This window comes from Vanellus vanellus, assembly GCF_965231255.1.
Source record: "Vanellus vanellus genome assembly, chromosome: 20".
Lineage (NCBI taxonomy): Eukaryota > Metazoa > Chordata > Aves > Charadriiformes > Charadriidae > Vanellus > Vanellus vanellus.
The window spans coordinates 8481022-8507429 of record NC_138925.1 but is presented as its reverse complement, the minus strand read 5'-3'; the positions used below and the strand labels follow the sequence as shown (position 1 = coordinate 8507429).

The 26408-nt window shown below is 38.2% G+C and overlaps 3 protein-coding genes across 4 annotated transcripts in view; 2 read left to right on the top strand and 1 right to left on the bottom strand.

Moving 5' to 3' along the window:
• Positions 1-412: 412 nt before the first annotated feature.
• On the top strand, positions 413-4357 carry PEX10 (peroxisomal biogenesis factor 10; the record flags this gene model as incomplete). Its single annotated transcript, XM_082493643.1, has 6 exons — positions 413-527; positions 775-855; positions 1528-1934; positions 2738-2913; positions 3222-3357; positions 4118-4357. 6 exons carry the CDS (start codon positions 413-415, stop codon positions 4187-4189), a joined length of 987 nt encoding a protein of 328 aa, XP_082349769.1. The 3' UTR covers positions 4190-4357.
• A 2653-nt stretch (positions 4358-7010) lies between these two features.
• On the bottom strand, positions 7011-14290 carry RER1 (retention in endoplasmic reticulum sorting receptor 1). Of its 2 annotated transcripts, none has more exons than XM_082493642.1 (7): positions 14270-14290; positions 11130-11215; positions 10480-10584; positions 9536-9635; positions 8967-9045; positions 8727-8862; positions 7011-7852 (listed from the first exon to the last, which is right to left on the bottom strand). In XM_082493642.1, the coding sequence occupies exons 2-7, from the start codon at positions 11208-11210 to the stop codon at positions 7763-7765; spliced, it is 591 nt and encodes a 196-aa protein (XP_082349768.1). In that variant the 5' UTR covers positions 11211-11215; positions 14270-14290; the 3' UTR covers positions 7011-7762. The 2 variants fall into 2 exon arrangements, with proteins under 2 accessions (XP_082349768.1, XP_082349767.1); XM_082493641.1 differs by lacking the exon at positions 14270-14290 and adding an exon at positions 11536-12011.
• MORN1 (MORN repeat containing 1) overlaps positions 13806-26408 on the top strand; it is a gene marked incomplete at both ends in the record, with an annotated part of 49476 nt that continues 36873 nt past the window's right edge. The window contains 6 exon segments of the mRNA XM_082493523.1: positions 13806-13991; positions 15464-15544; positions 15548-15557; positions 16701-16811; positions 17631-17698; positions 24903-24999. Coding sequence (XP_082349649.1) covers positions 13806-13991; positions 15464-15544; positions 15548-15557; positions 16701-16811; positions 17631-17698; positions 24903-24999 — 553 coding nt within the window.

Sequence of the window (26408 nt, the reverse complement as noted above, 5' to 3'; positions counted from 1 at the left end):
GGCCATTGTTTGTAGCGAGCATACAAATAATTATTTTTTTTAAACACTAGTCACACCTGCAACAGCCTCACAGCAGGCCACGGGATCCTGGCTGTCTCCATCAAGAGGCGAATAAGTCTTAAGACAAGAATCAACGCTCAAGTCTCCAAATAAACTAGCAACTAGACACAACATTAAGAGCAATCTATCACGAACACTGCTGACTACGACCTTAACGCCCATCCTTCCCTCAGGCGCTGAGGAGGCGGAGGGAAGCGCGCGCCGCCGCCGCCTCAGCAGCTGCCGCCTCAGCCGCGCGCCCTCCGCAATGACGCACCGCCCCTACGCCGGCCGCGCGCGCACAGGCCGATGAACCGCCCCGCCTCAGGGACCGCAGCGCCCCCGCGCGGAGTCACGTCTCCCTCCGCGCGCGATGGCGATGGCGGCGGCGGCGGGGCCGGCGCGGCTGGTGCGCTGCGGGCAGAAGGACGAGCTGTACCGGAGCGGGCTGCGGAGCGGAGCCGGCGCCGCGCTGCATGGGCTAGCGGGTAATGCCTCCCCCGGAGGGGTTCCTGTCCACCCCGAGCCCTGCCGAGGGTCTGGGCCGCCGGGCTCGCCGGTGTGGTGGGCGGCCGGGAGGGACTGCGGCTATTACCCCCCTCCGCCGGCTCCGCGCTACCGCAGAGCGCTTGGATCGGGGGTGGAGGTGGGCCGGTCCCGCGTTGGGACGTGTGGGAGGAGCTCCCGGAGGAGGGAATTTCACGTCAAGTGACCGCGATGATCCCCGTCCCGTAGGTGCCAAGAAGTGGCTGGAGTGGAGGAGAGAGATGGAACTGCTCTCCGATGTCGCTTACTTCCTCCTTACCACTTTGTCAGGTACCGTGCCGAGGAGCTTCGGATTTAGCATTTCATACAAAGGTTTGGGTTGGAAGGGACCTTCAAGACATCCAGTCCCCCCCCGTCCTCCCCTCTCCCCCCCCTCGGGCAGGGACATCTCCCCCCAGCCCAGGTTGCTCCCAGCCCCGTTCAACCTGGCCTTGAACACCTCCAGGGATGGGGCAGCCACAGCTTCTCGGGGCACCCTGGGCCAGGGTGGAGAATGAGCTTTCCGTCCTCAGGGGGCTGCTGTTTGGTGGCGACCACCAACTGCAGCAGGACTGCTTAACAGTGATTTGTTTAATGTGGGTTTTTTGTTTGTTGGTTTTGTTTTTCTATAGATGCCTTTTATTAAATATGAAACCACTAAATTGTCAGAAGTTTGAGTTCAAATGCAGCAGTTTATCAGCCCAGATAACATTCTTTTAAAAGCAAGTTTCTCTTTAAAAAAGGATGCATGACACTATGAAAAACTATCCCTGCTTTAAGCCTACTGATGCTGCAGATGCTGATGCTCACCTCATTCAACACAAAAGAATGCAGCTATTTTTGAAACTCCAAATCCTTATGTGTTCCAACCTGAGCAGTCTGTCACCACTGCTCAGCCACACCAAGGATGACATTGCCATTGCCATCTCACCCTGCATGTTTTCTGTTACACGCATTATTTAGGTTACCAGACTCTGGGTGAAGAGTATGTTAACATTGTTCAAGTTGACTCAACCAAGAAAAGGGTACCTTCTTTTCTTCGACGGGCCATCTTCATTGCTCTTCATACTGTAGTACCCTATTGTTTAGAAAAGGGATTGCTGCATCTGGAACACGAGTTGCAGACAGAAGCTGATGAGTCCGGAACCTTGCGGAGCAACCCAGCACTTGGCTTATCCAGTAGGACCTTAATACGAAACTGGATACAGAAACAAGTTGGGGAGCTTACAGAACAGCAGAAGAAAACGGTCTTACAAGTTGTGCATGTTCTTAAACAATGCGTACCTTTACTTCATCGACTACATCTGGCGGTATTCTACATAAGTGGCACTTTTTATCACCTGTCTAAAAGAATCACTGGAATCACATATGTAAGTGGATGTATTTCTTGTTTGAAGGCAGTGTCCACTGCAGTATTTTTGCCTCTTTTGGGCTGCCCTGTGTGTAAAAGGGATATAGAATTTGGCTGTAGCTGATTATAATACGGGCAGAGCAGACTGGGTGAGAGGGAAATTTTTAATATTACGTAGAGGGGTTATGAGTCCCTGTAGTCGAAAGGTTATGGCTAATAATGTGAATGTCAGAAGTTAATACCCTTTGTAACTTCAGAACACTGTCTAGTCCAGTCTGTTTTCTGCATATACACAAAAAGTGAGAACTGGCTTAACAAACCCATGGCAAATACTTAAATATAGTTTTGAACAAAAATCAGTACATGTTTAGATACTATTTTTCTATATGAAGAGCTTAATTTCGCATCATCTTTTCAATAAGTATCTTTCCAAAAAAACATCAGCCACTGGCCCAGCAATGTGTATAGACAGAAGACTCCTTAACAATTCCCAATGTCAGTGTGGAAAAAGAGGTGTCTTGACTATTTGCTCAGAGTTACATAACAAAACCAAACTGATTAAAGCAGCAGTTTTGATGGACAGACAGACAACTCAAGACAACTAATCCTTGCACAAAGTTAAGTGTAGCCTGACTGAACGAGATGCATTCAGGATACATTAGACCTCCTGAGAGACAGCAGGTTGCTAAGTCTTAGAAACATGTCAATTTTTTGGACAGAAATGAGAATACCAAAGCAAGAATTTATTGATGTGGGGAGGGGTGCGGCATAGTTTCATAAAACCACAGTAAAAAACCTTCTCTGTTTCTGTAAACTACATAGCTGCATTTTGGAGGACTGCAAGGAGAAGATCAGAGTATTCAATCAAGTTACAAGTTTCTTGGAATAATTTCACTCTTTCATCTTCTTCTAACAATTGGCGTTCAGATGTACAGCTTCAAACAGAAGCAGAGAGCAAGGCAGGAATGGAAACTACACCGCAATCTAGCTCATCAAAAGTATGATGATTTTTACTTACTAGGAACAAGGTGGAAGGAATGGTGGAAAATGTAATAGCTTTCATGAACAGGGAAAACACTGGAATGACACTTTGACTTCAGTTCCAACCTGATGTAATGTAACTTTTGATGCATTCCTCACCATTTTAAGCATCTCTTAGATTTCAAGCTTTGCTTTCATGTTTTTTGAAATATTCATGAAAAGGGTTAATAGTTGAAGATGGGGTTTTTACTTTAAGATTGTGTTATCAAATATTTCTTAAAAGCAGGCTAAATAAAATTAAGTAATATATAACTATGTTAATTAGAAATACAACCAAGGAACAAACTGCTGGGCGCTACTCCCGCTGCACTTTGTGTTTGGAAGAACGGAGACATACAACAGCCACACCTTGTGGCCACCTGTTCTGCTGGGAATGCATCATGGCATGGTGCAACACCAGAGTAAGTACAGAAGGACAAACGGAGGCTGGAAGGGGTAAACGTGATGAAATTTCTACTTGATAATACCTGTCAGCCTGAGTACTGAAGTAACACCCTTTCTCTCACTAAGGCACCCAAAAGCCCCACACGAGAGTTTACTGGGACCTATATGTTTTATTAGAATAGAATGACTATGCATTACGTAGATGAGGTAAATAAGGTGAGCAGTTTTCTGTCTCAACCATAGAAATGCAATCAGACTACTGTGGAGGTCAGACGTAGGTCTGTAGATAAAGGAGTTCACGTTATCATTCTGACTGCAAAGAAACAGCAAGAGTGATAATTTTCTGAAGCCTTCTTCACCTCATTTCCAGTGAAAAGAAATAAATAAGTTACAACGAAACTGAGTTAGCTCTTATGCATGGTATTTTAAACTCTGATTTTGCTCTGGATTAATGAAATACAACAGACTTTTCATTCATTAAGGATTTTATAGACATTGTGGAATAGGACTTCATCCATTTGTTTTCTTTAAAGAGTGAAAACTGCTTGCCAGAAAAAAGGCATCAAGTATTACTTACAAATAAGATCTTTGCCACAGAGACTATGGCTGTGCTATAATTCAGATGTATTACTGCAGCTGTTCGAGAAGCGAGTGCTGTGATCTACTTAAATTTTCCTACACAAATACTAGTATGGCTGTGGTGGAACAGAATCAAGCAAATAGAACTTTTAAATACAGCAATTCAGTACATCTATCTCATTTCTTTTCTTTTTGTAGACAGAATGTCCACTGTGCAGAGAGAAGTTTCATCCTCAGAAACTGATCTACCTACGTCACTATCAACTGTAAAGGAAAAATCTTCTATTTCATGACAAGGACCATAGCTCTCATACCCTTTATGAAGTTACCATACAGCTTGAGTTAGTCCAAGAAAAAGACTATAATAAAACTGCTAACTGCCTGTGCAAGGTGGCACTTCATTCCTGTTTTACAGAATAAATCTATTTCTGCCTCTGCCCTTACGTTTCTTCTAACATGGTTCTTGACCATATTAAAAATACGTCTTTCTAAAAAGTGCTTAACAAATGTAAGTTTTCTTCACTCTGGACAATAAAGATTTTAAATCGGATTCCCATTCTCTAAATGTAAGTGTAGATAACAAGTCTTCCAACCTTTTATAGACTGTGTAAGGTATCAGTAAAATCCTATGATTTGTAAGACTCCCTTTCTCCTGTAACATAATGATTCCACACTGTAGGCTTCAGCGGAAAAGGACAAAAGCTGTACACAAATCCTTAGTTTAACTGCAGTGGAAGTTCTGATGATAAATGTATGTCATGTACCATTCTGTTTTCATAACAAGATTAACAATAAAGCAGGTTTCCTTGACTTGACAAGCTGTGAATTTCCCTTAGATCAACAGAAGCAACAAATGCCAACCCATAGGAATGCAGACTACTCTGCACACTGATCAATTAATGTTTAGCTTCCAAACTCAAAGCTCTTCTATCACTATTGGATATCATGACTTTCCATCAAGTATTCTAGACATTTAGACTACAGCAATGTAGCAAGCGTTGTTTCAAAAAGCCCTAGTATGTATACTAGTAGAAACTGAGCTCAACTATGAAACATTAGTTTTATAACAGCTTAAGTTTTGCCTGGTTGGTGTTTTCCACAGTCTTAACACAGATAGGAAAGAAGCCGACTTCAGCCACAGAACCCCCTCTGCTCTTTATGGCAATAAGGGCTACTTCAGCTAAGTCAATACTTTTTACTTCAGAGTATAAAGGAGGAGGGATTCAGCAGCACCACCTTGTCAAGGTTTATTCCCATAAGCTATTATTGGTTCAGTTATACAAGTATTCGGAGCAGCAGGGAAAAAGATTGTTAGTTGTTAACATCTCTTGTCGTTCTTGCATGACAGGAAACATACTAGATGAATTTATTTGTATTCTTTAAATACAGATGGGGAGAAAAAGTCAGATGATCCACTCTGTGGATCATGAGTTACAGTTTCAAGAAATCTTTCAGAAATGGCACTGAGTATGGACCAATATGGGGTGGCAGGGGGAGGTGTGCTACATTAAGAGCACTTCTTTTAAGATGGTTCTTTCTACTGCAGAGATCCTGGTTAGATAGTTAACAATTAAATCTCCAAGTGTTGTCATAAAACCCCCAATAAAATTAGTTTAACTTTTCATCATATCTATAAATGGAATAAAAAATAGTTGCTGGTAACTACATTAACACTTCATCATTACTGTACAAAAGTGATTTTCAGAGCTGCAATACCATCCCTTTCTTACACCAGGAAACTTTCAGGCATCCTTCACCTATTTAAAACCGTCAAGGCAACAGTGGAAGAAAAATGGTCCAAATCACAAATCAAAACATGGCTACCTAAGGAAATCACTGCCTGATCGCCTTACTAAGGAAACAGTAAGGAAAAACATTTAGTTGCACTTAAAAACAAACAGGAAGCAATCGATGACTGGGAGGTATCTGTGAAGTTGTTGAGCCAAGTTTTTCAAGCATTCTGTAAGGGTAATTTATTTTTAGCACTTGTAAATGATAAAAATAAAGCAAAGTTTAACAAAATGCCATCAAACTTGTCTGGCCGTTGCATGCCGAGTCAGCTAGGGAACTATACCGTTGTCCCAACAGCATCTACAATCCGCATTTGAAAACTGTTAATCCCACTGAATGCAGAGCATCTACGCCTACCTAAGAATAAGAAGGCATTAATCTCAAACTTCCACTAGAGTTCAAAATTACGTGGAGGTAAAAATATCTAATTTGCAATGGATGTCGTTAACACTGTTTAATAGGATTCATCCAAGCTGCTAATTTTAATAAACCATATTTTTCTCCCTGATTTGGAACATATTATTCAGAAACTCCAGCAAACCTAAAGACAGGTTTGACTTCTCCAAGTCAAGGCTTTCAGATTTTTAAGGCAACGAACTGCAAGCATCCATGACTGGTACTTTTATAAGGCCCTTTCTGGATACTGTGTTTCCATAATTTTAAATTTTGACACTCTTAGTTTCCACACTGCTAATAAAACAAACACATGCAAACAAACAAAAAACAACTGGTCAACGTGAACTAAAACTACCTGTAATTTTCCTAGGATTACTGAAGGTTGAATTCCAGAGCTCCATAATGCCTTCATTTGACAGAATTAGATGAAAGGGTATCTATGTACATTTTCCAATGAGGTGTCTGTTGAAGTTGCCACTATTCTCCATTCAGAATCTTCAAAGAGCTAATCTTTTCCTACTTTCTGCAAGTGAATGCTCCCTGAAGAGTTGAAAAAGGCATTGCATGAAGATAAATTGAGGATAACCATTATTGAAAAGGAGCCATAAATACTGTTAGATCAATATAGGTATATAAAGATAGAGAACAAGTAAAGGGGGACACTGTCTTTTAATAAATTTTGGAATTAAAAAGTCACTTAATAAAACTGTAGTTGTATCACATGAAAAAGTTTACATGCAGGTCGTTTATCTCTGATTTTTTTTTCCCCATAGAAAATGAAAAGCTGTGTTAAAACCCACACGGTTCGTCTGCTATGGTCAATTTGGGTATATTCTGAAAGGGCTGCATGAAGTCAGCTTAAATTAATGAAGAAACCCTTAAGTATGAAAGAAACTCCAACTAATAACAATTAAAATATATATTTTTATCATTCCAGGTCCTCAAAAGAAATTGTGATAGAGTTTCAACAGTTTTGAGTCATCATGAAAGAGCCCAAAATTTTAGCATCTGTGAGGAGATGTAATGGTGAAACTGGCATTAAAACCCAACACAAATGAGTTGCTTTAGAAGCTATGTGAGTATTTTTTCCCCTACTGCAAACCCCATAATTTAGTAGATTTTTTATTCTTATCTGTATTTGTCTGGTTATAACTCAGCAATACCGTGCATTTAGGAAACTGGCTTAAGTTCTGCATCTATTTAGGTCTACTGAATTCTTCTATGAAAATAGCACACGGCCATGAAGCAGAAAACAGCATCATGTGTGCCATCTTACATTTTTCCTCCATATATGTGCACAGCACTTCAGGGTGATATTGACCAGGAGAACTATGTAAAAATATCCAACTCTAAGCCATTAATCTCTCCAGTGCAATGAATCTTGAAAGAAATACATTATCCCAAATCCATGGGATTATCGAAAGTTTTTCCAACTTCTTACAAAAGATAATAAACTCAATGCAATTTGGTTAGAATGCCAGTTTCTTCAAGAAACTGATATTTCAGATAAAAATAGCAAGATCCTCTTAAAATGAAAATTCAACTGCTTTGTCACCACTCTTAATCATTTTTTATGAAGAAAAAAGGCATTGTTACAATGGCTCAAAATCGTTCCTTAGTTAGAAGTAGAATTGGTCAACAGGTTGATTGCGTCTTCTAGCTAGCAAAGGTCTTTCCCACATCTTCTTTCCCTTTGTATTTCCTCTTGCCATGTGTGAAGGGTATATATCTGTACTTTATCATGTGCTGTAAAGACAAAAGATCAATTTTTGAGGCAAGAAACTTACATAGTATTTACAAAATTCTTTTATAGTACACTTTGTAAATTAAGAAGTCCTCTAGAAAGACAGTTCTTCAGCATTGTACAGGTAACAAAATAGCTAATTGTGCACCAGTATTGATTATAAGATTGGGTACGTGCCCAATCTTATTAATCTCAAATTTGGGTATATCAAGGAAAATACATAGTACAGTGACAATTACTTATCAGGGAATCAGGTATTAATTCTTTACAACCCTGTAATCTTTAATTTACAACTTTGAATAAGAGTACCTATCCAAAATTCTGAATGTTTGGGAAAAAAAAAAAATGGTTCTCTTTAAAATGCCAACAAACCATAAGTAATTTGTTGACAATTGTTGTGGTTTAGGACAACAATGCTCTGAATGACTTGCCTATGTCATTCTTCCCCTTCTCTCCATCTACTTTCCCGCACCAACTTGTCAGAACTTCCCTTTTCACCCATCAGAGAACATACAAGACCTCTTCCTTAAAAATAGCCAGTTAACTGAGGAAAGGAAGTGGATGAGCAAGTGTAAGACTCACCCTGCATAAAAACCAATACTGAATTCTAAGATCGAAACCTTTTGAAAGCAAGCATAAAATTTTGTAATGTAGTGTACGAAGACTTCTTTTGCCAAGTATTTTTGTTTCCCATTGTCAATATTTGCTCATAGTTGCAAATATGCAACACTTGAACTAATGTTCAAGTGTTAGTTGTTCAAGTTCCTCTAGTAAAATACATTTAACACCTCTAAAGTGCTCAACTGGATGGACGGTTTGGAACAACACTGTAAACTCTGACATCACAAGTGCTACTATCTATTCTTAGCAAGTTACCTTGATTTGCCTCTTCATAGTGATACAAAATAGCATAATGAAGTACATCACGAGGATTGGCCAAAACACAGGAACGTTGAAAGCCTCGAAGAATGTACATGCCATAGCAACCAGGATTCCTTTAGTGGCAGAGTGCCTTAAAAATAATATTAACAATTAATCCTTCAACCCCAGCTACCACTGATTTGATGCAGATATTTATATTTTTCAAAAACAGCATGGGCAGGCAGATCCACTCACCAGAATTTAAACTCTGGGAGCCTTCTAATGAAAGGCCGAAATTCTTCATTTTGCCTTGTAGGTAAGGAAGGACCATCATCTGAAAAAAACAGACAAAAAAACCCCAAACCACAAACCCCCTCACACTAATTTTCCACACTATTCAGACTCCAGATTTTTTTTTTTACTTTTTATCTTAAAAAAACAACAACAAACAACAACAAACCTTCACTGTTACACATAGGTTCCCAGTTATAGTGGGTGTTTTTAATGTAAATTAACTTTGATTTCCCAAAAGAAAATAGATAACAGAAAGTAAGTGCCAGGTCACTTGAGTTACTTTGGGGAGAACTTCAGTTACATCAACCTTTCAAAACACAGAAAACTAATAAAATATGGAATATGTTCAAGTCCAGGAAGAAAACCAAAAAGACGAATTGTATAGTTACTCCTGACGTCAAGCTGTATAGATTTTTTTCAAGTCTAAAAATACAATGTCATGCTAGAATTGCACATTTTTACACTACTACAAAAAGAGCTGGAAGTTTGACTAAGTTCAAAATTATTGCAAAATGAACTATTCATCATACCTGAATCTTCCATTAAAGAGGGGTCTACCTTTGGCGATAAGAAAGCTATGAAGAGATTTAGATGGTAGATTCCCAAGGCATATGTCACAATGTACCAACCCTGAAGCAGGGAGGGAAAAAGAGTCAAGATTAAAGTCTTCCTGAAAAACATCTTCAGATACTGATTTTTCAACAAGACTAAACAACCTGTTTTTTTTCTTCCTTGAAAAGTGCTTTTCTATATCCTCAGATAAGCACAAGAAGTTTTCTGGACTTGTTAAAAAAATATTAAAAATTCTTACTATATAAAATAAGCATTCTGACTCTATGAAAAAATGAAATCACCTTTATGAATCTAATTATTTTACTTGGGTACAGATGACATATGTAACAGTTTCCACTTAAAGCTACATACGTACTGACTAAACTTACTGCAATACGCAAGATAAAAATATTAAATCTATTAGCCTTTAAGCTACACGCTTTCTTAGGTATACTACTGTATGAATGGCTTCAAACTGGAAGAGGGGAGATTTAGATTAGATATGAGGAAGAAATGCTTTGCTGTGAGGGTGGTGAGCCCCTGGCACAGGTTGCCCCGAGAAGCTGTGGCTGCCCCATGCCTGGAGGTGTTCAAGGCCGGGTTGGATGGGGCTTGGAGCAACCTGGGCTGGGGGGAGGTGCCCCTACCCAGGGCAGGGAGGTTGGAACTAGATGATCTTCAAGGTCACTTCCAACCCAAACCATTCTACAATTCTGATTCACACATTCTCCGTTCTGAAGCAGTAATTTTAACACCAAAAAGATGCGTTCTTACTTCAGACTACCTAATTTAGCTTTTACTAAGTGCTACGTGATACCATATGTAATTCCAAAGTAATACCATACTTCAAAATCACTGAACACAAAAACCAGAACAGTAATGGTATCTAAAACTGCTTTAGCAGTAAATCCACTCTTCTTACCTGCAGTAAATAAACTCTAATCATGTAGATAAAACTCAGACCCAAAGTTACAATCCATCGCACCGCAGTGTATGGAGTAGATTTGTCTAACCAGGATTGGTAGATCTAGAAGGAAACGTAAAGAGTACAGTGTAAAATACACGATGCACAATGAGTACCGTTTATTACAGGGCAGTATTAGAAATAGTAAGAGTTTGTGAAGAGTACTTTGGGAAGGAGAGTAACATGAAACATTTGTATTCTTTATTACAAATATACTGAATTAAACATAAACATACAAGCATTAGAAAAGTTCTATATTTTTGCAAAGGCATAAAATTCCTGATGCTTGGGCCATCATAAAGCAATTTAAGTTTTCAATATATTATGCAAATTTACTTTCCTTAAAATGAATCTGACATGAAATCTAAAGTCCCCTCTCTTTTTTGACAATAACATATATTTTCACTGTGCAATGTCACATATATGCACATTAAATATTCCATTAAGCTATGTATTATAATATTTGCTATCTATTTTTAAAAGGCTTCAAAAGAAATATTTTGTATAGATTGTAGTATTTCAACAAGTCATCCAAAAAATAAAGAGTTTAAGCAGCTGCATTGAGACCTGCTTCTAATGGAGTCAGAAAAACCCTACAGAAAACCAACCTGTCCAAGTCTTGAGAAAAATCTATAGACCACAGAAGGCTTCCCATGCACAGACTCACCAATACTGTCCCCTTCTGACATGGTTGCTGTGGAAACAAAACATGATAAATAGGTAACATTTAAAACAAAAATCTAAGCTCAGTGAAGCTTTACAGCACATTATCTGAACCAGCATTTACATATGACACTCTTTTGGATTGCCCTGTTTGAAACTAATTATTTTCAATGAAGTATTCTTAAAGAGAGGACATTTATTCGAAATGAAATTAACTTCCAAAAGAAATTGTGAAGAAAGCAAAGAACAGTGTATTTTACAAAGGCAAGACAGGATCCAATCCATTTTAGGGAGAGGGGGAAAAAAAGTCCATCCAGAAACACAGGAATAAGCCTTGCTAGACACCTTCACCTCGATAAAGCAGGAGCTGAGTTATAATATCTAAGCACTGAGATATGAACTGCAGCATCACCCTCCTGTCACCTCAGTTTCTAAAGGCAAAGAGCAAAACCAAAATAAATATATTTTTAAAAGCCGCTTAGGATTTTAAAAAACTGAGTAACTGGATAGTGAAGAAGTTTAAGTTCAGGATTCTGTACACAAGCAGTTACAGACAAAAACTCTACCATAAGTACCTAAACCAAAACACTGCCCACTGCTAGAAACATTCAATGAGTTTATCTGTTTCTTGAACATGAAGAGCTTAGCAGTCACAGGAAAGTTTTATGCATGAGCAAAATTCTACAGTAGAGGGGCCAGGATTCTGAACTCAGGTAAAAAAAAAAAATTAACCAAGGGAATTATTTTGTAGTATGTGCTTCTGCTACCAATTTAAGATCTTCATTTTTCTTTTCAGTTAAGCTCAACTAATTTTTACAGTTCACTTCAAGATATAAAACAAACAAAATAAAACAGGTTCTAAATAGAAGCATTTTTGCCACATCACCGAAAGCAATCCGTGACATTACTTCCTGGAGTCCTCATCTGTGGGTGGGACTACACACCTCTGGGATAATGGGAGTACTTTCAGCCCTACATTAATATCTCAAGAGCCTCGGATGATAATAAAGATATATGAAACATTACTAAATCAGAAAAATATAAATTATATTAGATGCTGCAATACAGTGACTGCTACCAAAAATAATTTGAGACCAAGGACAATCTGGGGAGGCACAGAACCTTAAGTTGCATTATTTTTTTCTGTAAACATCTGAAAATTACATCCCATGGAATAATTAGTAAGTAGAAAAAAGGAGCCCTGTTCCACTTAAAAAGATAAGGGGATTTATTATGAGGCTTCAGTCCACTTTAATTCAAGCTATAGCTAAGAAAAAAAAATAATCAAATAGAAACTCATACAATATAGATACAAACTTTTTCATTACAGGCAGAAGGAAGTAATTATTATTCTCCCCATTCACTGCACTGCAGAAGGAAGAAGTTACTCAGCATTATTAGCTGAGCATAATTTTGTGCTCTATTTTTTTTTAAATGTCCTGAAATATAAAAACATAACAAAAAGATATTCAATCTATTGATCAGATAGGAATTCTCTAAAGATCATGAACATAAAAACCTCTCATATTCTCAAAATTAATTTTACAGATACACCCATAGCAAATGTGTGCTATAAGTAGACCTAACATTACAATCTTGTAAATGTTAACCTATGCAGGTCCAGTGAAGAATCACACATGTAAGACTACTGATGGCTTTATGATGGAGTATACATTTTGCTTGGTGTAAAATATTGCACTATATGTGATTATGTATGACAGTTCTTCCGTAGCAGACCAAGAAATGCAACCAACTAACACTGCCTGTTTTACTGAAAAGAAACCTCTCACTGGCTCAGCTTAAGTAGCATAGACTGAAGTATATCATGTGATATAGTTTAGAATTTAAGTTAATATTATCACATGAAAAAAATTATATAAAGAACACATGTAATTAGACTACTATCAAGAAGAGCAATCATTGGCATTGTTTTGAAGGTAGTTTACAGTTAAGAACACAAGTTAAATCTCATTGGTTTAAGGGAATAATTAAATGTAACAGTAGCAATCCCTCTTTCATAATGTAACGTAAGACTTTACTGTTCAGCATAATGAGTTACGATAACCCTTCAGCCATTTCAGTAAAGCCAAGAATCAGAAAGATATAAAAAAAATTAATATAACAATTGAATATTTTGCTACTAGCAGAATACAGACTGCTACTAAAACTAAACCATATTAAAATGTTTTTCTCTGCTGCAAAATACCAAGTAGGCAAATGCATGACCTTCAACAATTATGCCTTTTACCACAACTGTTATGGTAACATCATTACAAATACCACTGCATCGCTGAGTTCTCAAAAACGACAGGGCCCGGGGCAGTAAAAACATTTAACTTACGCCTCGTATCATTACATACAGAGAGGTACTGAATTTTCAGAAAACTCTCTGATCGTGACAAAGATTATTCTTAAAAGAGAAATGAAGCACATAACTAGCAAAACCACCTTACTGCTCATAGAAGTTTCCTTATCTCATAGACAAAACGTCTTTGAAGAGCAACACACTGAAGTGACTTATCAACAAGAAGGTGAATGGACAACCCACAGGAAAAGAACCCGTTGGTTGGGCAAACTTTGATTATTTTTTTTTTATCCCAAGAAAGGCACATTTTGATTTTATGCATTCCAACCGCACCCCGGCCTGTCAGGAACTCTGGGCTGCCTCAGCAGCTGCACGGCACCTGCGGGCAGCCCGCGGGGGGACTACAGCGGTGCACCGCACTGGGGACGCTCAGAGCGCAGAGCGGCTGCCGCTGCCCGGGCAGAGCGACCAGGCGGAGAGGCCCCGAGCGGGGCCCGCTGAGGTGAGGAGGGCCCGGGAACAGCTCTAGGACAGACAGCGCCTTGGCGAGAGGCAACGCGAGCCCTCCGGCAGGCCCCGGCAGCCGGGCGGCCCGCCGGAGCGCCTAGGCCGCGGGTGCGGCAGCGGTGGCCGAGCCCGCAGAAGCTCCCGGAGGGGCTCCCTCCCGCCTGGAGACTGTCACTGCCTCCGCCCGCCAGCCAGCCCGGAGACGCAAGCTCCCGCCCCGGCCGCCCTCCGCCCCGGCCGGGCCGCCGCCGCCGCGGGGCTCCAGCTACTCACAGACGCCCAAGCCGGGTTCTTCCTTCCGTTCCCCCTCCCCCCCACTTCCACACAACCGAATATGGCGTCACTGGCGGGGAGAAATCCACTTCCGCTTCCGGGGTCCCGCCATTTTCCCTTCCCGCCCCTGGCTGAGGTGATGGGCCTTTCACTGGGGCGGGCCCGTCGCTGCTGCCGCCGCCTCAGCCCGGCCCCGCGCCTGTGAGGCGAGGACGGCGCTCCTGCCGCCGCTGGGCCTGGCCGCTCGAGAGGGCGAAGCTCTGGTGTTTGGGCGACCGTAAATGCATACGCTCTCCCTCGGACGGGTCCGTTGTGTTTCCTGTGGTACCGTTCCCGCTCCGCGCAGGGGTAGCGCGGCCCCAAAGGCTTCGGCTACGGCTGCGGGCGGTCGCTGTGCACTCTCTCTAACGCTTAAAACGACCTTTAGATGTTTAAGTACCCGCGTTCCCGTTACAAGATAAAGTAAATATAGCTAGTAAGCAAAGTAATGTATTTATCTTCACATAATTGTTTATACTGAAATTTTAAAATAGGTATCCCTGAGTAAAATTAGCACTCTTGCTTGTGTATTACTAGTTATTCAGTGTTCAGTCTAATCTTTCTGTATTGTCTGAATAATTTCAGCTGTTGCTTTGCGCCCTGGGCAGGGGTGTGTGTAGGGGCCTCAGGTGGGTCTTGTGGAGGAATTGGGGCCCGAGGATCGGGAATGAATTGAGCTTGCAACAACCCTCTTGGTGTTTTTTGGTTTTGTTTTTTAAAGTGTCATTTGTAGTCCTTAAACATTTTATATACTGTAAGACAGAGCAAGAAGGCAAATAGATCCCTCCTTTTTATGCTACACGTGTGTGTGGTCATTACCTGTAAAACTGGCGTAGCTGTGGAGTTTGGAGACTGACTGCTGTGAAAGTCAGATCTGTGATTTTCAAGAATCTTAATAATTGTGATTTTATTCTGCTCTGTTAGAGCCAATGGGAAAAAATTTGGTTTTAGGATTTCTGCATTATATGTACTTTGTAAGCCCCTCAGCTGGGGTCAATGTTTAGATGCCAAGACAGTAAGTCTTAAGAAAAGTCTAAAGCATATTTAATCATATAAAGGAGAAAAAGATGAGAAAGTTTCAACTTGAGTTGAAAATAAAGGTGCACATTTGTCTGTTGTAAGGGCTTGGAAGTATTGTTTTATTTTCCGGGTCAGGATAAGCAGTTCTTTAAAGATGGAAGTTATTATGAGGGCAAGATTGTCAATGGAGAAACTATGGGGAATGGATTTCAGTACTGAGCATCCACCGGTGAGCTTTTAACTATTACATACCCTTTAAAAAAAAATAAAATCCCAATCTCATTAAATTGTGACATATAAATACATGTCATAAGCAGCCAAACAGAATTAATCCAAGTTCTCAGTCTCTCATGGTGTTTATTGAAGAGTTGTGGTTTTCAGGTTTTCTTGTTAACCTCTCAATTTAGGCTGAGTTAACTTTCAGTCACCTCGGAAAGTTAATCGAATGTGTTAATGGTAAAAACCAGATCCATGTGTCATCAATTTTTGATAACAGTCTCAGTCCTTCAAAGATGCGCGCATATGCAGACTTGTGCTTGTATGGAACGCTCCACAAGATCAGGCCAAAGGTGTTAAAGGATTTAAAGAACTTGAATAAACTCTCCGTTATAGAGGGACATCTCATGCATAATTTACCAAGGGAACATTTAAATGAATCCATCTCTCTCCTAGCATCCTGAGCAGAAAGAAGTTCGTTGATTGAAGATCTGTCCCAGGAAATTGCTCCAGAAAAGAATTTCTCCTGTTTCTGCTTACTCGTGTACAGGTAAATCAGTGACTTCTCCACCTGCCTAACCACTTTAGTCAACAATCTGTAAGGCTGACAGAAAATAAATGGAGTACAGTGTATTACATAAGTAAATTGGGTAAATACTTGACAGAAAAACAGTTATCTGTCATTCTAAGATCACACATCATGAAATTCAGAATACAGTACTTCTGGTGCTAAGCAGCTGATTTGTCAGGCTTTGACACAAAATACTTGAATGATTACGTGCCATCGAACAGCTGTTAAGGTGACTATGAAATTCAAGTACCGCTTTTATACATTCCTTAACCATAAAAGAACATACTGTGAGTCTTTTCTTGTTAACACATTGCTGTTAGTTTTAAAGACCAGAAGGATCATGATTCATTAGGTTTAAATAAAGACTGAATGAGCGCATTTATAGTCTTCATTAGACAGTATTAATAGTGAAAAAAAAGTAGTTGCTAATTATAAACTTCTAGGCTTTTAGAATGTCTTCTATTTGTGCTATGTAAGTAAAATATCGCTTACTGGTGAACCCTAAATATATTAGAAAAATGAAACTGTGTTTGACAGATCTGTTGTTTCTTCCTGTACTTAACTTTTTTATATATTTGGTTCAAGGGAACGCTTATTCTAGTCAGTTTGTGTTTGGAAAGCACCATGGACACAAAGTATTGCAATATAAAGATGGTGGGAAGTATGAAGGAGAGCTCTTCAGTGGAACGAGAGAAGGTAAGTTAGACTCTTTGAGTAAGCTTTGTTCAGCGTTTACTCTGTCAAGACTGAACAGACCTGTTCATGCTGCATAAATACAATTATTTAATGATTTCATGTTTCAAAGATGGCTTTGGTCTACCAAAAGCTAGGAAACTTAAGCTCTTGTTCTTGCTTTATGTTAACTTAATCTGTGATAATTATTTTTTGTTTCAAAAACAAGAGCTATAAAATGGCGAGTAATGTTTGAGTAAATATTTAGGAATAGTAGCGTTTAGTAAAATATAGAGATGGAAAAAAAGCTATTATGGCTATAATCTACAAGGGAAAAGGCCATACTATTTAGATCTTAAGATTCAGGAAACAGCTGGCACTGTCACAATTATACAAATGGTTTAGTAATATACCGCGGGAAGTGGAACTGTTCCCTTAAATGAATTGCCTCTACAGAATTGATTAGTTTTCAAACATAATGAATTGTTAATCAGGAAAAGTTTTATGTCCAGCTCTCCTACTTCTAGGGACATTTTCATATGTAGGAATTAAAGACATAGTAAAATAAACTTAAATGAAACAGGTTACAGGTGGCCAAATTCATACTGTGGCCAAATTCAGAGATGGTACAGCTTGGTTGGCTGAATTTCACTATGCCGTTTTACTGGTCACGTGAAGTTCAGGGAAAGGACTGTGAGAGTGTGGACTAGACTTGACTGCCACTGCTTATTGTGGTTGGCTCACTTCCTCTGATAGTCTGGTGTATTGGGTCACCAAATCTATTTTCCTTTAAGAATTTCCTATTTGGTTTTAGCTGTTTTAGGAATGAGGATAATTTTGAAGGAGCCTGGATTCTAGACAAGTGCCAAGGTCATGGAATATTGCCTGGTGCTGTTGGATCAGTATATGAGGTATATAAACAAGAGTCATGAGAAACTCTACTGATTTGTTTGGAAAAGCACAACCAAAATTCTATTGAATACTGTTAATGTAGTTAAAATAGAGCATAAAGCACTTGGATACCTTGCAGTTCGGTCTGCTATTGGTATATACATAAGCAGGTATCCTGGCTTTTCCGTTAAGGGTTTGGTTTTTTGGTTTGGTTCCTTTTTTGCACCTGTCAACATCCCCAGATTTCTTTTAAATATACATTAAAAGTCTGTAGTGAAATCTGTTAATCTAAACTTAATTATGGAATACAGTTTAAAAATCTTTATGTATTGTTCCATGACCGTTCCGTGAAAGGAATTAAAATCAGTAGGACGAGATAATAAATACTTGTTAGATAAAGAAACAGATGACATAAAAATATGTACAAGTACTGTTTTGCACTTGTTTCATTATAAAAAAAACACTGTTAAACAAAAATGGTGTTATCATAGCTTCTCACTTCTTGAGACATTGAAGACAGGACATTTTTTATATGTATATTTGTGTGCACGTCTGCACACAGAGTTTTGTACCACTGGGTGTCTCTCTAGCATCTGTTTTGAGGCTGAGTAAGTAAACTCTTCAGGCTTACACTTGTTCAGTAACTGGTCTGTCTCTAGGGTTGTAAGTATTTAGTACTATATTTAAGTTTACACTGGATATGTGCTCAAAAGTGACAAGATACTTTGGCAAAAAAAAAAACAAACCCTGACAACACTGACAACAGTATGTTGTTGTTTTCTGCATAATATAAATACTAAATCAACCAAACTTAAAAGACAATCACTTAATGCAAGCATATACTGCTTTCAAATTATATAACTTAACATAAAGTATTTATACGCTTTTATTGGGTTTTTTTTGCAGGCAAAATAATAGGTTAAATTTCTTTTTTAACCTGTTACCACAGAATTATGAAAGAGCTAACCAGCTTTCTGGAAAGGGTCTAAGACATACCTGTGACCTACACCTTACAGGTAAATGATTTAGTCATGTGTTTCTGCAATTTTAACCTCTCTCAGCATGCTGTTTGTAAAGCCATTCCCCTAAGTGCGGGTAGTATAATTCTCATTTCTGTCTATCGGCCCCAAGCACTGTCTCAGATCTTAAGTCTTATATGGCTTGTCATTCTCTGACAAAATTTATAGCTTGTGTGGTCACTTCTTTCATTTCAGGTTAGAAAGCGGACAATAATATACTTTGAGAATAATAATCACAAACTTAATGGATATAAAATTTTAAATACTGCTTGTTTTTTCAGTAGCCAGTTTTGACACAGTACAAGTAACTAGCAGAATCTACCACCTGCTTTAATGGTCTGTTGTTGTCAATGAAAAATTGACAAAAAGTATGTGATCAGTTAGCCATTGGGTGTGTGTGCACAGTATTTATTAAGTTTGTACCAGTACATTCCCGACAAATATGGTAATAGATCAGTATACACTGAAGTCCAACAAAAATCAAGGCACAGTTCCAGCAAAACATGAGTCTACGTAATATGGAAGTAAACAGGAAATATAAGAAAACTAATCGGAGGAATTATGTATGGGCAGCACAGGGGATGCAAACCCAGTCATAACTCAAATGGTAAGACTTGGGTCTGTGCCCCATGAAACTCAATTTAAGGATCTGGAAATTCTGTCTGCTTTTTGTCGACGTATTGTTTTGTATGGTCAGATATCTCAGTGAGTATGAAACTTTATTGCTAATCGGTTAGTGTACCGATACTTTGTGCAAATAGTTCTATGCTTGTAAAGTGTGTGTGACTGTAGGGATTTTGGAAAAAAATTTTTTTTTTTTCCTTACAATAGTACTTTGGACATACTGAAGTAATCTGCTAGAACAACAAGAACGGGGCAAATATTTCAAGCTCTAGGGTATTGTTCTAGCATTACTTCTCTGTCATATAGAATAGGTTGAATAATGTCATGAATGTTGAATTTGTCCGTTTTTCCTCTTCAGTTTTAGCTGTAGGCTAGATTTTTAGGTCAAGCTTTTGCAAGTGATAAACTTTAGTAAGTGGATGCTGCCAGTTAATAGCATATTGTAATCTGTGAACCTTCAGAGATTCAGGTCGATTAAATGTCCAGTAAACAAGCAATAATTATAACTATGTCAACAGAGGAGCAAATAATAACAAATAACTGATTTATCTACTGCTTAACCATAAAACTGATTTCACATTAGGTGAGAATGTTGTCAAGAGATGCTAGATAGAAACTGTAACTGAACACTAGGGAATATGTAACAAAACAAAGCCCCTGAAAGCTGCTTATTTAAATAAATAAATAAACACCCAGTGACCTGTGATGGCCTGTCAGGTTTTAGTGCATTTGTATGTTTGCACATTTGAGAGTGAAAGGAAACAATGACATGTAAATGAAGTTTGCAGAGGTTAATGAAGTAAAACACTCTTTTTCATCATAAAAGTGTTTCCTTTCTGTGATTTCTCATTTCTGGCTGCTGTGTAAGTCCCAGTAAGCAGATGCTGTGTTCCATTCTGTCCCTGTTGCTGCTTCTTTGTGTGTTTTGGCTGTGTTTAGTTTGTCTTCTTTCCCAGAGGAAGGCCTGCTGTTTGATACACCTGTTAACCACACTAAACAGGTGGCAAGCCTTATGGGCTTTTTCACCTGCAGGCTTTGTTCTTCTCTCCCCCCCCCCTACCCCCCCCCCAAATCCATTTGAGTTACCTGTTTGAAAGAGTCATAGTTTCAGTTCTGATGCAAATTATTTAAATTATTGGAATTTCAATTGCTCAGAATTGTACTGCATAATAGGGGATAATATGAAATTTGAAGATACAATAAATCTTCCCAAATCTTGGTTATGACTACAAATACAATATAATGATATATATGATATAAAAATACAAATAAAGCTATTGCTGATATAAAGACTATGAATGAGTAACTCCACTAGTAAATGCTGAGCCCTGCTATTTTAATTGTATGTGGATACGACCACCGACTACTGCATCACTCATAGTTCTAGTAATTTTTAGAAGTTACTGTGTCCCGAGAGTGGCCTGGAAGTGTGCTGAACGTATTTCTGAATGCATAATCTGTATATTTAATTGCCTTTTTGAGCGTTTTTTAGTCATCTTAAGCTGATACATGGTTCTGATGCTTGATAATAAGATGTGACAAGAAGACAGTGGGAAGATGTAATTAGCAGTCTTCATGTAAGAATAAAGACCAGTAATGGGGGGAAAAAAAGGGGCAAACCAAACCCATACAAAACTACTGTTTCTGTAGTTTATCTAGATTTTGCCATAATATACAGCATTTTACACTGAGGATTCATTGAAAATCTTGTATTTGTCTTGCTAAAGAGAAACATTGTTGAATGCTGGCCTGACTCAGCCTAACCAAGAAATCAGCAGGGCTTTGCTTGTTACCTTCACTTTAGAAGACAGGTAATGAAAGGCCTTCAGAGAAGGATAAAGTAAGATTTTGATAAAAACTATCAAACCAGAAATAAACCCGGGAGGAAACTTTTGTTTAAAATGGGTGCTAAAGTGCCTGCAGAATTTGAGGTTTTGGTCTTATTCTGAAGTGCATGCCAATTTGAGAATAAGGTAGTCTGTCAGATCACACACGTTACTGTATAAAAAATGCAAGCAAAACAGTATTCTCTAATACATCTTGATTTAAAATTATATTAATACTTTATATTTATTTCCTTATTCAAGGATCAAAAGCATTGAAAAGTTGTTGTCTTTTATGTATATTAAGCCACCTCTTTCTTTTATTATTTATTAAAACCATTTGAGTGTCAATAACTTTCTGAAATGTTGTATAGAAACTCTTTGAAGTTTGAGGGGAAAATAAAACCTTGTGTGTCTTTTGACATAAACTGATTTACATTTGAGGCTGTAGTTCTTGCAATAGACATAGATTCTCCCAAGTTCTTAAAACAGGCCATATAGAATGAACTATCGGAACATATTCAGCCAGATAAGTAGTCAAGATATACTGGAGTAACTTTGTGTATTTAAATATAGATGTGTCTATCTAAAGTAATGTCAGCTGAGGCTGTATGCTGTACAAGATTTTTACAAAGGAAAACTTGAATCCATTAAGTAATTTTAACGTGATATTTAAGATCAGGCCCATGCAAATATGTTTGATGAATGGCTGTAGCCAAATAATGAAAAGGATTGATAAAAACCCAAATTAGAGCATATGGAAATCATATACTGGTAGCAGCAGGCAAATTTGAATTTGAAATAAGCAGAATTAATTGCAATAAGTGTAATAGCCACTAACTGAAAAATGGAAACCTCATCAATTAACTGGAAATTGCTTCCTGAAATAAAAAAGTAGTAAGTACTTGTGACCCATTTACAATATTTTTTTTCTATATTCATAAACAGCTGTCCATCAAAGTTAGTATTTGAAAATCTTGCTTAGTAAGAGACTACCCCTAGTAAAGCTACATGGGAATTTCTGTAGTTGATTTACTACTGTTTAGCTGTTTTCTTAGAACTAGTTGTTTTGAAGTTGTCACCTAGGATGAATAAATTCCAAACATCTCAGGTTTTTTATATACAAAATGAGTCATGCTAACCTATTTAAGCAGCTGTTGCAGAAATGAATTAATATGATAATATGACCTTGTGAAATTGTTACTGTTCATGTACTAAATGTTCTTATTTATTACCTGTAATATTTAATTGTGGTTTTAATTAAATTCCATATAAACACACTTACTTTAGAGTTTAGAAACAATCCACAATTACATTGTGCAGTTACCAGAACAAATGCCTTATTACCAGTTCTTAGGATAGGAGGATTTCTGTGGTTGATACCTAGCTGATGGTAAACAACTTTGCCTTCATCAGTTTCTGTTCTTCATGAGTCTTTTTATTTCTGTTTTGGTCTCTATTAGTAAATTGCAATGTCTTTGTGTCTACTGCCTTGTATGTCTCTGAATCACAGAAAATACAGGACCTTACTAAAACTCAAGGATTTTGTTTTGTTTTAAGCAGAATTTCCTGTTCTAGTTTAAAAACAAAACCAAACACAAACAAAAAAAACCCTCCACAGCATAATACAGCCCATCCCTAGAAGCTTGTAGCTTTTTCTTTTTCTCCATTTCCTGCTCCCCTTTGTTTGTGTACTAACTAGTAGCTCTTTTTCTGGAGGCCCCTATGTCACTCTGGTTGTTCACGCCTTTGTTTCTCTGCATAAATGTGTGATGTATAGATAGTGCTTATGTGGACGTCAGCATTTCCAAACCTTGCATGTGTTGCATTGCTAAGCAACTTTTAGCAACACTTATCTCTCGTCCTTATGCCATCTGGAAAAGAGGATTAGACAAGGAAATGTGCCAGAGAGAGACAAAGGCAAATCTAAGAAAGAGGTGGCTTAATTACTTAAGAGAATGAGTGACATTAATAGTAGGCAATCATAAGGATTGATTGAAAGCAAGCACAATGCCTTTACAGGTAGTGATAAGGAACCACTGAGAAAGGCTGCATATTTTCTATCCCCCATCCTTTTCCTTCCTTAGGGGAAGCAGGACACAGCTATTGCATGTTTACATACACTGATGCAAGATGAAAGCCCCTATGACTTCAGTATATAATGTAGATACAATTCCAGTTACAGTGAGTTTTTTCTAGACCGTCTTCAGTTACGTACATTCAGGAGTATAACTAGCTGACTACTGTTTTAAAGGTCTCTTCCACAAGGCACAGAAGATTGTGAAAATGTCAGTGGAGCTGGAAGCTTGCGTACATTAGTTACCAACAGTACTGCTGTCCCTGAAATAACTGCTGAAGATAGCATCATGTGCTTTCAAGTGATGGAAGAAATAGACCAAAGCAAGCAGTATCCCCAAAGTGTGTTTCCAAATAACTGCTTTTCCTCTTTGGTCTTATCTTCTAGCTTACGTGTATAATTGCTAAAGGTGTAAACAAAGTGCTAGAACTTTAGCCGCTATATCGGTCTGGAGTTTCAACTGGGTTCACACACATTTTAGAATTATAGTAGCACTTTATTTGGTACCTCCGTTGCTCACACGAAAAGCCAGTTATCCAACTTAATAGAAGAAAGATCACTTTAAATATTCGTATTCTCTAGTTCCTTATGTGTTCTAACATTAAAAGAATGATGTCTGATAGCTAAGCAGGAATTAGTACTGTGTAAAACAAGTGACCCTTGTTACTGAGTAGTTTTACTTCCCATGCCTGGACTGTTGACTGTACTTTGACCATTATCTGATTATTTCCTCATCAGTTTCAACTCTAAACTCTTACAATAATATAGGAACAATTCAGACTAATTTTCAGTGCCAGCTCTGTGCTTCAAGATGTTTCTTACCCGTATCTTGGACTAAAAGTACATACTACAATATAGAATTCTATACTTTCTTCTCACATCTGAAACTGAAATCAGTATTCCTGATTGTGACCTTCCCTGTCCTGTCAGCAAATACCTGTGAAATGTCTGACAAGTTTTTCTATCCTCCCCTATTGTAGGACCGCAAAGAAGAATCTGGTGACTCTGCTATCAGTTAATGTTAGTAAAATTGTTGGTGTGAACTAATCATCTCAAGATATATTGAGTAGGAAAGGGTATACTAGAAAAATGCACGTTCATCATGACGTAATGCTAAATTGCACGATTACGTGTGCAAGTTTAATGTTGCTAGAAGCTTTAATTGGCTCCTACCTAAGCTTCTGTGGTATTTGGCTTTGCAGCCTTAGGAATCTTTAAACTTTTATGTAAAGGGTATATCGTGGGTGAAATGCAGTCCAGATTTAAATAACTGAAGCTTTTTGGAATTGAGTTTGGTACACTATTTTACTTTTCACAATCTTTAAAAAGCAAAATAATGTGTGATTCTGTATGTGACAAAGCAGTTATTCATTCTTGCCATGTAATTTAATGCGATGTAATATATGAACTGAAGGACCTCACATAATAGTATCCCACAGTAACAAACCTTGGGCAAGAAATGTTTGATTCTCCCCCCTTTCTCCTTTAGAGGAGTGCCACATAATCCTTGGTTGTTGTGTGGTCTCCTATTCAACTTTTCACACAAATGTTGGAAGGGTATTTATAAAAAGCCTTGAGGACCACCCACTTTGCTATTGAAAATTGGCTGAAATAATCCCTTCTTTGTAATTTAGCTGTGGTGTTGTCGAAATTTAAAATCTGTGTGTATTTCTGTTTAAAGGGGCAGTGGAGAAATGACGTATTCAATGAACGGGGCGCTATAGTTAATTGTTCTGGTGACATCTGTGATGGACTGTGGATCAATGGCTACCCTGCTGGTACGTACATTCATTATGCTCTCCAGTTATTAACAAGTCTTTGACATAATGCTTTGGTTGTCCCTCTTTTGATTAATATGATCTGACTATAGTGTTTAGCATCCTCTGAGTACTCAGTTCTCCTAGAATGCATAGTTCTCTGGAGCAAGGGGGATAGCTGTTTGACTGAGACCCTTCCTGAAGGGAGGGAGCTGTTCATTCAAATTAAATGCAGAACTATAGTGAGGTATCAAGTGTTCTTGCAATGGATTTTTATTCTTGCGATGAGGGCGAGCTTTTTGGTTTAATAATGGGGGGTTTTAATTTTGAAGTGAAAGTATTTTGGAATTAGAAAGTTGGAAAGATACAAAAGAAACAAACTCTGTCTGCATACATACTATGCGTGTGTATAAGAGATTAATCTCAGTTAATTTAACTTTATGTAATTGGAAATAGTAAAGAATTGCTCACAGGTTAGAATTTGTTAAGCGCAGAGCAGCAGTGAATCCCATCATAATGCAAAGGTGCGGACTCAGTGGCTTAATAGAAAGCTTTTCTAATCCAGTTGACTTCTGCATGAGGGAACTGTTTACATAGAGTATTGTAGTTCCAACTTGAGTGCTGCTGCTTAAGAGGTGCTCATAAGTATATTTTTGTATTGCCTCACTCAGATATGAATGTATCACCTCAAAGGAAACAATAAAAAAACCCTTGAAATACAGCATGCATGTACTCTTGGTGACAAGCGGTAAAACTCAGAAGAAGAGATCTGTGCAGCAGCCCATCTTAAGAATATTTGCATGTCAGCATCTCTACTATAGGTTGTTACCACTCTAAAAAGGAAATATTTAATCAAAAAATCAGAAGAATATAATTCACCTGATTGATTTATTTCTGTCTTTAATATTAGACATACTTGTATTGCTAGGTTGTATTTTCAGAACCCAGAATGAAAGTGCTTATTTTTAGAAGGATTTCCTATGCAGGAGTAAGTTTTTGTAGGTTTCATAAGTCTCACAGTAAAGTGCTTCTTTAATCCAGTCAAAGTTGGTAGTAATCAAAATTCATAGCTATGTTCAAACCCTATAAAATGTTGTGATGGTTTGTTTCATGATTAGTTAGCAGATGTTAACTTCAACAGGCCTTTTTTCTGGCACTGTAAGCTGAACAATAAGGAATTGAATAGGTCTTGAAGAATCTCTACACAATCATGGAAGTATTCTCTTCAGATTACTATAAGGATATATTTGAAGAGAGAAAATTTGTTCCACTCCTGTTCATTGGGTACTTAGAAGACTTAATTTTCCCTTTTCTCAGTACATTGCAGTGCAATCATTTACATTCTGTATTAAGAAAGCATGATATTCCTGTTTATTGCTAAAACTTAATTGTTTTTTAAATCTCTTTAAAATGCGTTTTTGTGGAAGTCA

Bases quoted from the DNA above. Each gene is read 5' to 3' on its own strand.
- RER1 (XM_082493641.1), bottom strand. From the start codon at position 11,593: ATGCTGCAGTTCATATCTCAGTGCTTAGATATTATAACTCAGCTCCTG. The intron at 9,636-10,479 runs GTAAGAAGAGTG...TCCCTGCTTCAG, and splicing joins TTAGAGTTTATTTACTGCAG to GGTTGGTACATTGTGACATA. The intron at 9,046-9,535 runs GTATGATGAATA...TGTTTTTTTCAG, and splicing joins CTCTTTAATGGAAGATTCAG to ATGATGGTCCTTCCTTACCT.